At 44.5% G+C, this 16,907-nt stretch overlaps 1 protein-coding gene across 1 annotated transcript in view; it reads left to right on the forward strand.

Annotated features, from left to right (window-relative positions):
- LOC108512904 (uncharacterized) overlaps positions 1–1,652 on the forward strand; it is a 6,225-nt gene extending 4,573 nt beyond the window's left edge. The window contains exon 3 of the mRNA XM_017848463.1: positions 8–1,652. Coding sequence (XP_017703952.1) covers positions 8–502 — 495 coding nt within the window. The 3' untranslated portion in view covers positions 503–1,652. The remainder of the gene's footprint in view (positions 1–7) is intronic.
- Positions 1,653–16,907: the final 15,255 nt, after the last annotated feature.

A 16,907-nucleotide genomic window follows, 5' to 3' on the forward strand; every position in this document is an offset into this window, starting at 1 on the left:
GGGGGAGCCGGAGCCGCCCGGGGAGAGGGGGGAGGGGAGAGGGGAGGGAGGAGGGGGTAGAAGGAGGGAGGGTAGGGGGAGAGTTGGGATTCTCTCTCACTCACTCTCTCGTTCTCTTTTCTTAAAGGGGCCGCGCGGGACGACGGGGTGGGCGCGCGGGCCCAGACGGGGACTTCGAGGGCGCGGGCAGGGGAAGAGGGAGCGGCAGCGGCAAGCGGGTGGGGAGGGCGGAGGGGCCGGTTTATTTTTAAATTCTGCCTCCACTCGCTCTCTCGCGCTCTGGTTCCTCCGAGTTGTTTATTCCATTTTCCTCTTCCTGAGACGGCCGTCGCCGCTGCGCGTGCGCGCCGAGACGCGAGGGCTTGTGGGTAGCGGGAGCGCGAGGGGAAGCCTGGCCGGCGTCGGGCCCCCGGGGGCATCCGCGAGCTGGCGGCGGTTGGACCGGCGGTCCTCGATGGCGTTCCGGATGCGGAGCGGGCGCCGAAGTTCTCACGAGACCTGACACCTTCCTTATTCGTATATTATCTTACTTAAAAAGCCAGATGTCATTTTTTTTTTTCATTGAAAAGAGAAAACTGACAACGTAAACGGTCGTTTGGAGGGGCCACCTGGGGACGCGGCCGAGCCCTGGCTCTACCTGAAGAGTATTTTCTGTTTGCCACACTTCCTCTCCCCGCTTCCTTTCGTCGCCCCCTCTCCTCTTTCCCCTTCCCCTCGAAGGTAATGAGAACTACTGGACCGATTACGCTAACCTCTTGGCCCTTTGTCAAAATATAGAGCCAAAAAGGTTGATTTAGATAGACCCCCTGCTCAGTGCAGCACCTGTTATTCTCTGTATTTATATTACCAAGGGCCTTCGGTAAATTATGAAAAATAGGATGCCACCTGGGACGACACTGCTTAGGCAGCACCGGAAGACTTTTATAAATATACTAGGTTGCTTTTCTCCAATCAGCCTAGCCTTGATTTGAAATTCATTTTTAAAAGATAGTTTTAACCTCAGCGATCTCTGATGTTTGCGCTAATACACTGTTAAAGGCTTTCAGAAATTTTAAAGAATTAGTATGAAGGGAAAAGTAACATTCTAGTTTTTCTTTGTAAAAGAGGTTCACAAACAGCAGATCGCTGTTATGGAAAGGAGGGGTGGAAGTATTTAAGGAATCGTGGCAAACGGACAACAGAAGAATGGATGTAAGCAAAAGTACCACACTGAAAAAATGGGGAAAAGTGGAGTCTAGATCACAAACTGGTAAGCTTGGTGATATTCTGTAGCCAAATTCGAAGATAATAACATTGTATTATGGCTTTCTGTTTAGAAGCAGTTTCACTTCTTTGATTATTCAACAAATCTTTATTAACATCCATTACGTGTACCAGGAATTGTGGTACACGTAACTGTGGAGCTGGGGAAGCAAAAATGAACAACATGCCTTACGTGAGTTCAGGTGGCTTATCTTCCGGTTGGGGAGGCATCAAGTACACAGGTTCGTTGTAAACCAATGTTTTAAGTGCTAACCTTATCACATTTGCTATTAGAGGATATTAAACGTGTTATACTTCTTGGAGAAAGTTGATATTTTGATGTTCCAAGTTTGGGAACATCGTTGGATTCAGACAGATCTGGATTGAAACAGATTAAAGTGGCTACACTTCAATAGCTGTGTTCCTCTCAATAAATTGCTTCATTTCTCTGTACCTTATCTGTACACCTGGAATAAGAATAGTACCTACTTCATAAAGTATAAACTAATAATGTATATAAACTATCCCATGCCCAATAAGAATCCTGTAGGTTGTAGCTATCACTAATAGTATTGGCCAGGTGCAGTGGCTCACGCCTGTAATCCCAGCACTTTGGGAGGCCAAGGCAGGTGGATCACCTGAGATCAGGAGTTCGAGACCAGCCTGGCCAACCTGGTGAAACATGGTCTCTAGTAAAAATACAAAAAAAATTAGCTGGGCGTGGTGGCGGGCACCTGTGATCCCAGCTACTGGGGAGGCTGAGACACAGAATCACTTGAACCCAGGAAGCAGAGGTTACAGTGAGCCGAGATCTTGACATTGTACGCCAGCCTGGGTGACAGAGTGAGACTCTGTCTCATAAGAAAAAGAAAAAAAAAATAGTATTGCTGCTAGTGGTAGTGTATAGTCAAAGAACATTCTAGGCAAAGCAAACAGCTTTTATTTTTAGAATATAGTGACAGTGGAGAATGGAGCAGAGTTCACAAAAGTCCTAGGGCCATGTTAAAGAATTGAACTTTTGGCTGGGTGCCGTGGCTCACACCTGTAATCCCAGCACTTTGGGAGGCTGAGGCGAACAAATTACGAGGTCAGGAGTTCAAGACCAGCCAACATGGTGAAACCCCACCTCTGCTCAAAATACAAAAATTCGCTGGGTGTGGTGGCAGACGCCTGTAATCCCACCTACTCGGGAGGCTGAGACAGAAGAATCGCTTGAACCCAGGAGGTGGAGGTTGCAGTGAGATCCCACCATTGCATTCCAGCCTGGGCCACAGAGCAAGATTCCATCTCAAAAAAAAAAAAAAAAGAACTTGAGGACAATTGGAAATTATTACAGGGTTTTTAAAAGTCAACATGGCAGGGCACAGTGGCTCACACCTGTAACCTCACTGCTTTGGAAGGAAGCCAAGGCAAGAGGATCGCTTGAGACCCGGAGTTGAAGACCCTCTTGGGGAACCTAGCTCTACAAGACCCTGTCTCTACAAAGCAATTTAAAAATTAGCCAGGTATAGAGGCACTTGCCTATAGTCCTAGCTACTGGGAAGGCTGAGGCAGAGAGGATTGTTTGGGCTAAGGAGTTCCAGGATGCAGTGAGCTATGAAGGCGCCATTTCATGCCAGCCTGCACAGCAGTGAGACCCTCTCAGTCACTAAATAAAAAATAAACTTATTTGCCATGCATTTCATATCTCCACACTTTTTTAGGAGACAACTACTTACTCCTATAGTAGGGCTGTCTTTTTTTGTTTTTTTTTGTTTGTTTGTTTGTTTTGTTTTTTGAGATGGAGTCTTGCTCTGTTGCCCAGGCTGGAGTGCAGTGGCCGGATCTCAGCTCACTGCAAGCTCCGCCTCCCGAGTTCAAGCAGTTCTCCTGCCTCAGCCTCCTGAGTAGCTGGGACTACAGGTGCCCGCCACCTCGCCCGGCTAGTTTTTTGTATTTTTTAGTAGAGACGGGGTTTCACCATGTTAGCCGGGATGGTCTCGATCTCCTGACCTCGTGATCCGCCCGTCTCGGCCTCCCAAAGTGCTGGGATTACAGGCTTGAGCCCCCGCGCCCGGCCTAGGGCTGTCTTTTTAATCTGGGTTCGTTGTTGAGTATTCCTTTACTAAAAATAAATGTATAGTCAACTCTAAGTAATTTTCATGTTAATGAAGATGACATCCAAAACTGCAAATAATTCATAAATTATACATAAAATACATATATTTGACCTCCAGCAGCATTTCCCCAGCAACAGAGACTACATTGCTAAAGGGTAATGTTAATTTCTGTTAAATACTAATAATTGAGGCCAAGCGCAGTGGCTCACACCTGTAATCCTAGCACTTTGGGAGGCGGAAGTGGGTGGATCACTTGAGGTCAGGAGTTTGAGACCAGCCTGACCAACATGGTGAAACCCCGTCTGTACCAAAAATACAGAAAATTAGCTGGGCGTGGTGGCAGGCACCTGTAATCCCAGCTTCTCGGGAGGCTGAGGCAGGAGAATTGCTTGAACCTGGGAGGCAGAGGTTGCAGTGAGCCGAGATTGCACCATTGCACTCCAGCCTGGGCGACAGAGTGAGACTCCATCTCAAAAATAATAACAATTGGGAGGAAAACTTCACATTTTCTGAATGGTTAATTATTATATTAGTGATAACAGCCTGAGTCTTAAAAATTATCGCTTAGGAACAAGCATGTGGCTCACACTTAAAATCCTAACACTTTAGGAGGCCAAGGCAGGAGAATCACTTGGCTCAGAAGTTCTGAGACCAGCCTAGGCAACATAGGGAAACACTGTCTCTACAGAAAAAAATTAGCTGGGCCTGGTGGCATTCTCCTGTGGTCGCAGCTACTTGGGAGGCTTAGGCTTAGGTGGGAGGATTGCTTGGGCCAGGAGGTCGAGGCTGCAGTGACGACAGCCTAGGTGACAGCAACCCCGGTGTCACCTGGTGAAAAAAAGGTGACCCTGTATCGAAAAAAATTAAAATTATCCCTTAAGATAGAGTGGAACCTGCATGTGGATAAATGAGAGTTGACTGTTTTTGAGTCCTAGAAATGAAATTTGCTGCATATGTATAAATACATTTCTTACATATTTGTAAGGTATGTTCCTTATGCACTAAGCTCTACTCTATAATTTTATACAAAGTTACTAGCAACTGCTTAATTTAATCTTGTTGACAAATTTTGGGTGCACTAGAAGCAAAAACCTTCCTATTTATGGCAGTGATAAATAACTGATACATGAAAGATTTTTTGGCCAGGCGCAGTGACCCACGCCTGTAATCCCAGCACTTTGGGAGTCCAGGGCAGGCGAATCACTTGGGCCAGGGTTCCAGCCAGGCCAACATGGTGAAACCCCATCTCTACTAAAAATGCAAAAATTAGCCAGGCGTGGTGGTGCAAGTGCCTATAATCCCAGCTACTCGGGAGGCTGAGGCATGAGAATCACTTGAACCTGGGAGGCGGAGGTTGCAGTGAGCCCAGATCATGCTACTGCACTCCAGGCTGGGTGACAGAGCAAGACTCTATCTCATAAAATAAAAAAATAAAAAAAATTTTTAATGTATCTGTGACCCTCTATAGAAGACAGTCTTTCATCATTGTCATCACACATACTGATATATACTACATAGGTTTTTTAGTGTTTATGGCAGTAAAAGCAATTTGTTACCTTTCTGTACAAGTTTTCAAAGGATTTCAAGATGCCCGTACTTATTATATTCTTATGAAATACATTAAAGGCAAATATGATTTTGAAATTAATTGTATCTTGGAAATAGCCCTGACAATCAAGTGTATCATTGGTATCATCCCATACAACTACCACCAGCCGTATAGAAAGAAGTACCTTTAACTTAGCAAAGCTCACTATTACCATGTCTGTTGGTTAAGCACCCCCTGCTCCAGAAACTAATATTTGTATGTGAAATATGCCTGTTATAATTTTAAATCGGATAATTCTGTGTTAATAATTGATTTTACTATTTCAAAGATTATGTGTTTATTTCAGTTCAGATTTTCTAATTTATACTCTGATGAAAGACTTTAAATCAGGAGACTTGCTGAAAAATGTATGTATTAAAGCAAGAATTTTTTTTCTTAATCTTTACAACTTTTCTGTAAAAGCAAGAATCTTAATAAGATAGGCTATTAATAAAATGAAGCTCCCAAAATTAAAAAAAAAAAAAGTTTGTCTTTTACAGTCTGTTAACCCTTTCACATGACCTATTATAGAGCACTAATATAAGTACTAAAATTTATTCTATTTTATTTTATTTTGAGACAGAGTCATGGTATGTCATCCAGGCTGGACTGCAGTCGCATGATCATGGCTCGCTGCAGCCTCAACCTCTCAGGCTCGGGTGATCGTCCCACCTCAACCTCTCAAGTAGCTGGGACTACAGGCAAATTTTTTATTTTTTGAAGAGACAGGGTCTCACTGTGTTGCCCAGGCTGGTCTTGAACTCTTGAGCTCAAGCAATCCTCCCACCTGAGCCTCCCAAAAGCTGGGATTACGGGTGTGAGCCATCGCAACCGGCCTTATTTTTTATTTATATTTATATTTATTTGAGAGACAGGGTATTACTATGTTGTCCATGCTGGCCTCAAACTCCTGGGCTTAAAGGATCCTCCTGCCTCAGCCTCCCAAGTAGCTGGGACTACAGGCACTTAAATAGCCAGACTACAGTCTTAACTTTTTATTATTAAAAAAGAGTTAATAATAACAGACTTTAACACAAAGACAGAATGAATCAAGAGCAAGGAGGAAAAGGGAATGTGCCATAAAGGAAAGGCTGAAATTAATAAAATGGAAAACATTAAAAATCTTAAACCAAACTTTCGTTATTTTAAATAGCAATAAAATAGATACACTCCTGACAAGTCTAATAATGGTAAAAAGAAAGAAAAATACGTGTCATTAGTACCTTCAGTACACTTACAGAAAATAACTGCCAGTCTAGCATTCAATGTCTAATGAAAATATCCTTTAAAAGGGAGGATGAGGCCAGGAGTGGTAGTTTATGCCTATCATCCCAGCACTCTGGGAGGCTGAGGTGGGACGATCACTTGAAGCCAGGAGTTTCAGATCAGCCTGCACAGCAAAGTGTGACCCCATCTTTACAAAAAAATGAAAAGATAGGCCAGCCATGATGGCTCACGCCTATAATACTAGCACTTTGGGAGGCCAAGGTGGGTGGATCACCTGAGGTCAGGATTTTAAGACCAGCCTGGCCAACACAGTGAGACCACCATCTCAACTAAAACTGCAAAAAATTATCTGGGCGTGGTGGCACGCGCCTGTAGTCCCAGCTACTCCCTTGGCTGAGGCAGGAGAATCACTTGAACTTGGGAGGTGGAGGTTGCAGTGAGCCGAGGTCGCACCACTGCATTCCAGCCTGGGCAAGAGAGGGAGGTTCTGTCTAAAAAAAGAAAAATTAGCTGGGCGTGGTGATGTTTACTTGTAGTCCCAGCTACTGGAGAGGCTGAAGCAGGAAGATCACTTGAGCTCAGGAGTTCGGGGCTATAGTGAACTACGATTATGCCATTGCACTTTAGTCGGGGTGACAGAGCGAGACCCTGGCTCTAAAATAAAGTGATTAATTATAAAAAATAAAATGGAAGGCCAGGCACAGTGGCTCATGCCTGTAATCCCAGCACTTTGGGAGGCTAAGGCGGGTGGATCACTTGAGGCGAGGAGTTCAAGACCAGCCTGGACAACATGGTGAAACCCCGTCTCTACTAAAACCACACAAAAAAATTAGCCGGGCATGGTGGCATATACCTGTAATCCCAGCTACCGGGAGGCTGACATGGGAGAATCACTTGAATCCGGGGGGCAGTGGTTGCAGTGAGCCGAGATCATGCCACTGCACTCCAGCCTGGGCAACGGAGTGAGACTCCGTCCCCCCAAAAAATAAAAATAAAAATAAAATGGAAGATGAAATAAAGACTTTCAGACAAATCGAGAGAATTTGTCACTAGCAGATGTACACTATTCCAGATGGAAGGACTTAAGAGCAATTGAGTGAAATATGTGGTAAAACTAAATTAATATTGACTAAGACAACAGTGTCTTGTGGAGTTTTAAATAGATGTAGAATTAAAGCACACAAAAACATCAACATGTAAAGCATCAGGTATAAATGAAGGACTGCAAAGTCTTTGCATTTTAAAAAAGCAATAAAAACAGTAATTTATTTATCTTAGACTAAAGTAAATCAGAGATACATGTTATAATTTCCAGGGCTACTAAAATAATAGCAAAGTAAAATAATAAATAACAACCTAATAGAAGGGAATGGAATAATGAAGTACTTAATCGAAAATAAGAAAGGACAGAAAACAGAACAGGCAGAACAAATAGAAAACAATTAGATTTAAGTCTGAATACACTAAATGTAAACAATCAAGCTTCAATTAAAAGGCAAAGACTTTCAGGTTGGAGTAATAGAATAAGAAAACTGTATTAGGGAGGGTTCAATCGGAGAAGCACAACCACTATGAGAAACAAAGCATGAGGGGTTTGTTGCAGGATTAGATTTGGCACCGTAATAGTAACTGGTGGAGGAGTCTATGCTGTGTTATTGTCAGCATATGGTGCAGAGCTGAAGCAGTTATGGGTCAGCCTAACCAGTAGTGTGGAAGGAGTACTGGATATGAACAAGAATATGGGCAAAGGGGAATCTACAAGGACAACTGGAATTCCTGAGGACAAACTAGAACACACATTTATTTCTCACTGACATCAGCAGGTGCCATGGCATTGCACATACTCTTGGCCCATGAATTATAAAAGCTGAAGGAAGGATCCTCAGTCATACTATCAGATCAGTGACAACCTGTGCAAATTGCGATAGTGCCTGGTACTCTGCACTGGCTGCTGCTTCACTTCCGCCTTCCAAACTGCATACAAAGTCTTCTTGTCTTTAGCACTGATGAAGAACTGTACTAGGAAAGAAATTCTGGTAAATACAGTTACAGTTTAGCTAATTTCATATAGTGCAAAGCCACCACAGTCTACAACTTGGCATCTATACACACTTTTTCTGTAAACATTCTTAGCTGACAATAACAAAGTCATGTTTCTAGCTAAGATGATCAGTTTCCTTCATAAACTTGAGCAACACTTGCAGGACAGGAGGATATAAAGTCACTCCTAACTAAGTCACACTATAATGATATCCTGTAATTTAAATCCTATAAGGTTTATTACCATTAGCACAAAGTATATTCGATGATAGAGGAGTGGGGAGAGAGAGAAAAAAGATGTTTAATATACAAAAACATACTCAAAAGAAGAAATAACTATTCCAACCGTCATTTCTGCCCCTTACTCACATGGTCAAGGCTGTTTATTACAACAGGTCCTTGAATAATGTTTAGTTATAACATTAATGAGAAAATTATCTTTCCAGCTGGTGCCACTGTCAGTGTGGAGTGTGCATGTTCTCCCCATGTTTATGTGGGTTTTCTCCAGGTACTCCAGTTTCCTCCCACATCCCAAAGCTGTGTACAGGAGGAAAATTGTTGCATCTACATTTTCCCAGTCTGAGTGAATATAGGTGTCATGTGAGTGTGCCCTATCATAGAATATCACCTGTCTAGGCGATTCCTGCCTTGATCACCTGCCTTGATCACCTGCCTTGATCCTGCCCTGATCACCTGTCTAGGCGATCACCTGTCTAGGCGATTCCTGCCTTGAGCCCTGAGCTACTGGGATGGGCTTCAGCCACCCATGACCCTGAGCTAGAATATTTGTGCAAATAATTATCCTACTTATTTGTATTAATATTTCTTAAATGTATGTATAGCCCTCATTTTTTTTCAGTGTTTAATATTAGAAGTGCTTTGGTCTTTAGTTAGAACTTTGGTGATGTTTTCATGACCATAAATATGGTCTAGTTAAGCGACTTAACTCTTGTTTCTATCAGCCTCTGGTAAGATTGTTTTCTTCATGCATCATTTCACTGAAAGGAGTAGTTTCCAAGAACCTGTTGACAACCTGAAATTAGGACTTACTGTACTTCCTTCTTCTACTACCTATGCCATGTTTCCTTTGCCTTCAGCAGGCATCCTTTCATGATTTGCCTTCAGCAGGCACCCAGGCTTTCGTGATTCCTATCTGGTGAGGTGACCCACACCTTCATTTTTGACGGGTCTGGACTGTGGGGGATAGTTATAGTTTGACTTTAATCACTGGGCAAGGGAGTACTCTGAGATGCCCCAGGGGACCTCATGCATTCCAGACATACTGCTTACCTAATTGTGTAGTAGTGATCTGATTTCTTTTTTGAGACAGAGCCTCAACCTGTCACCCAGGCTAGAGTGAAGTTGCACGAATCATGGCTTACTACAGCCTTGACCTCCTGGGCCCAAGTGATCTTCCTGCCTCAGCCCTCAACCTCCCAAATATCTGGGACTACAGGTGTGCACCACCTCACCTGGCTGATTTTTTTTTTTTTTTAGAGACAGGGTCTCGCTATGTTGTCCAGACTGTCCAGTTTCTTCTTCATAGGATTAGTCGCCCCAGCTACTATAATAATTTCCTTCTTTGATTTACTGTTACAGAAAGCTAAATATGGCTAAGTGCAGTTTCAACTCCTAATTCAGTGGCTCAATTAACATATTGCCCCCTTTACCAGTGGAAGCAAGGTAATGAATACCTTTAAACCTAATTAGATTAGGGAACTAATTCCAGAGAATCCAGAAATAATACAGACAATCCATCTATAAGGTTCTGTTCCACTTCTGGCTATCCACTGCTGAATAACAACCCACCTTGAAACACAGTGGCTGAAAACAATCATTTATTTCTCCTTACAGATTATTTATTTTTGCTTACAAGTCTTCAATTTTGGTAGTATTTGGCAGCAATGGCTTATATGCAGTGTCACCCAGCGCAGCTTGTCTGGGAGCTAAGAATCCACTTTATTTTCTTTTTTCCTTTTTTTATTTTTTCTTTTGCCACACGTCACCTGAATGGGAAGCCACTTTCAAGATATCTCAGGCATATGGCTGGCAAGTTGGTGCTAGCTGTCATATGGTAGATCACCCAGGGCTGTGGGCCAAGGCCTCAATTCTGCTCCACCTGGTCTTCAATATGGACTGTTTGGGCTCCCTCACAGCATTATGGCTGGTTTCCAAGAGTGTCTGAAGAGAATCAGGCAGAAACTGCATGGCCTTTTCTAACTGAGCCTGAGAAGTTACACAGTGTCAGTTCCACTATAGCCTATTCATGGAAGCAGGCACCTACCTACCCAGACTCGAGGAGTAAGGAACTTAACTCTTACCTTTTGATGAAGACGTGGTTTCTAGAAGAGCATGTGGGATGGGGAGATACTGTTGAAGACATCTTTGGAAAATAAAATCTACCACAATATGCTACCTGAAAAATAAGAAATCAAGAAAACAAAGAGTAAAAGCTGGTAAAATGAATGATATGAGCACTAACAGCAAGCAATACTTCTAGAGATAAAGAGGGACTTTCTTTCTTTCTTTCTTTCTTTCTTTCTTTCTTTCTTTCTTTCTTTCTTTCTTTCTTTCTTTCTTTCCTTCCTTCCTTCCTTCCTTCCTTCCTTTCCTTCTTTTTCCTTCTTTCCTTCTTTCCTTCTTTCTTTCTTTCTTTCTTTCTTTCTTTCTTTCTTTCTGTCTTTCTGTCTTTCTTTCTTTCTGTCTGTCTTTCTTTCTTTCGACAGAGTCTTGCTCTGTTGCCAGGCTGGAATGCAGTGGCACGATCTCAGCTCACCGCAACCTCCGCCTCCCGGGTTCAAGTGATTCTCGTGCCTCAGCCTCCCACGTAGCTAGGATTACAGGTGTGGGCCACCACACCCAGCTAGTTTTTATATTTTTAGTAGAGATGGGGTTTCACCATGTTGGCCAGGGTGGTCTCGATCTCTTGACCTCATGATCTGCCCACCTCGGCCTCCCAAAGTGCCGGGCCTGTGAGCCACTGTGCCCAACCAAGAGGGACATTTTATATTACTAAGTTAAATTCACTAATACGATTTTAACAGTTCCAGGCCAGGCATGGTGGCTCACGCCTGTAATCTCAGCACTTTAGGAGGCCAAGGCAGAAGGATTGCTTGAGCCCAGGAGTTGGAGACCAACCTGGACAACATGGCAAAACTCTGCCAACAAAAAATACAAATATTAGCCAGGCATGGTGGTGTGCACCTGTAGTCCTAGCTCAGGAGGCTGAGGTGGGCTGATTGATTGAGTCCAGGAGGTTGAAGTTGCAGTGAGCCATGATTGTGCCACTGCATTCCAGCCTGGGCAACAGAATGAGACCTGGTCTCAGGAAAAAAAATAATAATAATATTTACTTAGTTATTTTGAGACAGGATTTTATCCAGTTGCCCAGGCTGCAGTACAGTAGCAAGATAATAACTCACTGCAGGCCGGGCGCGGTGGCTCAAGCCTGTAATCCCAGCACTTTGGGAGGCCGAGACGGGCGGATCACGAGGTCAGGAGATCAAGACCATGCTGGCGAACACGGTGAAACCCCGTCTCTACTAAAAAAATACAAAAAACCAGCCGGGCGAGGTGGCGGGCGCTTGTAGTCCCAGCTACTCCGGAGGCTGAGGCAGGAGAACGGCCTAAACCCGGGAGGCGGAGCTTGCAGTGAGCTGAGATCCGGCCACTGCACTCCAGCCTGGGCGGCAGAGCGAGACTCCGTCTCAAAATAAAATAAAATAACTCACTGCAGCCTCCATCTCTCAGGCTCAAATGATCCTCCCACCTCAACCTCCCAAGTAGCTGAGACTATAGGCACACGCTACCACCCCCAACTAATTTTTTTTTTCAGTACAGAGGAGATCTCGCTGTGTTGCTCAGGTGTGAGTGGCAGCACCCAGCCAAGAATTTAATCTTTTTGTTTCTTTTTGTTTGTTTGTTTTTGAGACAGAGTCTTGCCCTGTCACCCAGGCTGGAGTGCAGTGGCATGATCTCGGCTCACTGCAGCCTTGGCCTCCCAGGTTCCAGCGATTCTCCTGCCTCAGCCTCCTGGGTAGCTGGGATTACAGGCGCCCTCTACCACACCCAGCTAATTTTTGTATTTTTAGCAGAGACGAGATTTCACCATGTTGACCAGGCTGGTCTCGAACTCCTGACCTCAGGTTATCTGCCCGCCTCAGCCTCCCAAAGTGCTGGGATTACAGGCGTGAGCCACTGTGCCTGGCCTTCTTTTTATTTTTCTTTTCTTTCTTTCTTGGTGGTGTGTGTGTGTGTGTATGTCTGTGTGTGTGACAGAGTCTCACTCTGTCACCCTGGCTGGAGTGCAGTTGTGCAATCAATAATTTAATCTTTAAAGCCACTTCTAAAATAGTGAAGAGTGGGAGTGGGTTATGAACAACACATATAACCAGATAGCATGTAAAGAACTCCTACCAATCAATAAGAAAATAATAAGCACCCCAATACAAAATGAGTAAGAGATTTGAAAAGGCATTTCTCAAAAGATGGTATGAAAGGGCTGGGTGTGGTGGCTCATGCCTGCAATACAGAACTTTGGGAAGCTGAGGCAAGAGGATCCCTTGAGACCAGACCAAGCAACATTGTGAGACCCTATATCTACAAAATATTTAAAAATTAGCTGGATATGGTGGCGTGCACCTGTAGTCTCAGCTACCCTGAAGGCTGAAGTGGGAGGATCACTCGAGTCCTGGAAGTCAAGGCTGCAGTGAGCCATGATTGTGCCACTGCACTCCAGCCCGGGCAACAGAGAGACCCTATCTCAAAAAAAAAAAAAAGAAAAAAAGATACACAAATAGCCTATAAGCATATGAAAAGGTATTCAATATCATTAATAATCAAGGGAATGAAAATTAAAACAAAAATGAATATTACCATTGGGACTCAGAAACCAATACCTCAAGGTCTCTCTGACATTCTGCACCCTCCACCCTCCCCCAGACTTTCCCAAATAAGAAAGAAATTTTCTGAAGTTCCTTTATCTGCCTAAGATCCAGACCCACCAAGGAGAACAATTGTTTTTTTCTTTCCCTCCCTGTAAGGCCAAGAATGTAACTACACCACCTGAACAGACCCTTTCACAAGATCACGTACAGATTAATCTCTGTTTCCTGATCCATTCATTCTACCTAGTAATCCCCTCAACGCAATTCCTCTTCTCATTCCCCATAACCTGTTTTGCCAGGATTATGTATAAGCTTCTGAACTCCTTTCGGGGTGGGTAATCACTCTGTGTTTCTCCCCATGTATACATTATATAAATTTGTATGCCCTTCTCCAATCCGCCTTTTATTTTATTTTTTTATTTTTATTTTTATTTTTTATTTTTTTTGGAGAGTCTAGCTCTGCTGCCCAGGCTGCAGTGCAGTGGCGCCATTTTGGCACACTGCAACCTCTGCCTCCCCAGTTCAAGCGATTATCCTGGCTCAGCCTACGGAGTAGCTGGGATTACAGGCATGCGCCACCACGCCTGGCTAATTTTGCATTTTTAGTAGAGATGGGGTTTCTCCATGTTGGTCAAGCTGGTCTCAAACTCCCGTCCTCAGGTGATCCGCCCACCTCGGGCTTCCAAAGTTTTGGAATTTCAGGCGAGAGCCACGGCGCTCGGCCTAGCATCCACTTTTAAGTGAGAATGAGAGGTACTGGGTTTTCTGTTCCTGCATTAATTCGCTCAGGGTAGTGGCCTCCAGCTACATCCAGGTTGCCGCAAAGGACATGAGTTTGCTTTGTTGGTTGGTTGGTTGGTTGGTTGGTTTTTGAGACGGGGTCTCAGTAACCCAGGTTGGAGTGCCGTGGAGCGATCTCGGCTCGCTGCAACCTCCGCCGCCCCGGTTCAAGCAGTTCTCTGCGCAGCCTCCAGAGTAGCTGGGACTACAGGCACCTGCCACCATGCCCGGCTAATTTTTGTATTTTTAGTTAAAGATGGGGTTTCACCATCTTAGCTAGGCTGGTCTTGAATTACTGACCTCGTGATCCACCAGCCTGGGCTTCCCAAAGTGCTGGGATTACAGGCGTGAGCCACCGCGCCTAGCCAATTTTTTGTATTTCATTGGAGACAGGGTTTCACCGTGTTGCCCAGACTGTTCTCGAACTCCTGAGCTCAGGCAATCTGCACGCTTCGGCCTCCCAAAGTGCTGGGATTACAAGCGTCAGCCACCGTGCCCCCCACTTTGGATTTTTTTTTGTTTTTTTTTTTATGACTGCCTTAACCTTTTTTTTTTTTTTGAGACGGAGTCTTGCTCTGTCGCCCAGGCTGGAGTGAAGTGCGCGATCTCGGCTCACTGCAAGCTCCACCTCCCAGGTTGACGCCATTCTCCTGCCTCAGCAGGGACTACAGGCGCCCGCCCCAACGCCCAGCTAATTTATTTATTTATTTATTTATTTATTTATTTATTTATTTATTTATTTATTGTATATTTAGTAGAGACGAGGTCTCACCATGTGAGCCAGGATGGTCTCGATCTCCTGACCTCGTGGTCCGCCCGTCTCTGCCTTCCAGAGTGCTGGGATTACAGGCGTGAGCCACCGCGTCCGGCCTTAGCGCTACTCTTTTTTTTCTTTTTTTTTTGTATTATTTATTTATTTTTTCAACTTTTATTCCAGGGATACATGTGCAGGTTTGTTACACAGGTAAACATGTGCCCTGCTGGTTTGCTGCACAGATCAACCCATCACCTGGGTATTAAGCCCAGCATCCATTAGCTGTTCTTCCTGATGCTTTCCCTCCCCCAGCCCCCACCTCACAGGCCCCAGCGTGTGTTGTTCCCTTCTTTGCATCCATATGTTCTCATCATTCAGCCCCCACTTATAAATGAGAATATGTGGTGCTCGGTTTTCTGTTCCTGCGTCAGTTTGCTGAGGATAAGGGCTTCCAGGTCCATCCATGTCCCTGCACAGGACATGATCTCGTTCCTTTTTATGGCTGCATGGTATTCCATGGTGTGTATGGACCACATTTTCTTTCTTTTCTTTTTTTTTTTTTTTGAGATGGAGTCTCCTCTGTTGCCCAGGCTGGAGTGCAGTGGCACAATCTTGGCTCACTGCAACCTCTGCCTCCTGGGTTCAAGTGATTCTTGTGCCTCAGCCTCCCGAGTAGCTGGGATTATAGGCACTCATACCACCATGCCCAGTTAAATTTTGTATTTCTAGTAGAGATGGGGTTTCACCATGTTAGCTAGGATGGTCTCCATCTCCTGATCTCGTGATCTGCCTGCCTCAGCCTCCCAAAGTGCTGAGATTACAGGCGTGAGCCACTGCACCCAGCCTATGTACCGCATTTCCTTTATCCAGTCTATTATTCATGGGTATTGGGTTGATTCCACGTCTTTGCTATTGTCAATAGTGTTGCAATGAACATAAGCATGCATGTATCTTTACAATGCCTTTTTTTTTTTTTGAGATGGAGTTTCGTTCTTGTCACCTAGGCTGGAGTGCAGTGGTGCAATCTCAGCTCACTGCAACCTCCACCTCCCAGGTTCTAGTGATTCTCCTGCCTCAGCCTCCCAAGTAGCTGGGATTATAGGCGCCTGTCACCATGCCCAGCTCATTTTTGTATTTTTGGTAGAGATGGGGTTTCACCATGTTGGCCAGCTGGTCTCAAACTCCTGACCTCAGGTGGTCCACCCGCCTCAGCCTCCCAAAGTACTGAGAGTGCAGGCATGAGGCACCCGGTCCCTATCTTAACCTTTTTTTTTTTTTTTTTTGAGACAGAGTCTCGCTTTGTCGCCAGGCTGGAATGCAGTGGCGCGATCTCGGCCCACTGCAACCTCTGCCTCCTGGGTTCAATCGATTCTTCTGCCTCAGCTTCCTGAGTAGCTGGATTATAGGCACACATCACCATGCCCAGCTAATTTTTATGTGTGTGTATTTTTAGTAGAGATGGGGTCTCAGCATGCTTACCAGAATGGTCTCGATCTCCTGACCTCGTGATCCGCCTGCCTCAGCCTCCCAAAGTGCTGGGATCACAGGCATGAGCTGCCGTGCCCAGCCTGTCTTAACCATTTTTAAGTTCAGTAGTGTTAAGTATATTCACTTTGTTGTGCAACCAATCTCCACAACTCTTTTCATCTTGCAAAACTGAAACTAAAGTACTAGCCACTGGGGCCTCCAGAGCAGGCCTTAAATCATCACTTTGGGATTTCCCCAGGACTAACTCACAAGAGTTTATGATGGGAGTGAAATAACAGTTCTCCCTCAAAGAGGGAATGAAAAAGGGATCTAGTTGTGGGTAGTTAACACTGCTGTTTCGGAAGTTTTAATGCTGTGACTAGAGGTAGATATACCGTGAAGCTAATGAAGTTTGGCTTGCATAGGATCCTGTTAAGGCCCTGGGAGGGGCCCTAGTAATGTGCTGTCATGGTTATACATATTTGTAAGATGTTCAAAAGTAACGTATTTTAACTGCAATTGGTTAAAACTATCCACTTGTACTTCCCCTCTTGTTGGGTGATGTTGGGATGTTGAATTGGGATGTATTTATTTAGTTTGGGTTCAGTGAGCTATTTTTATGGAACTCGCAGTCAATTCTGTGTATAATTCAGTCACTGATAGTCATCCAGGTTGTAGAAATGGCTCCTAAGTGCACTCCTACCTCCCACTGCCAGCTGGCCATGAACCGTGACACCAAAATCCAAGGCCAGAACTTTTGTTGGAATGTGAACCTACAGTATTGGTTAGTGGAGGGGAAATAAGATTTGAAATATGCAAAGCTG

Source organism: Rhinopithecus bieti, unplaced genomic scaffold (assembly GCF_001698545.2).
Source record: "Rhinopithecus bieti isolate Rb0 unplaced genomic scaffold, ASM169854v2 scaffold_28547, whole genome shotgun sequence".
NCBI lineage: Eukaryota > Metazoa > Chordata > Mammalia > Primates > Cercopithecidae > Rhinopithecus > Rhinopithecus bieti.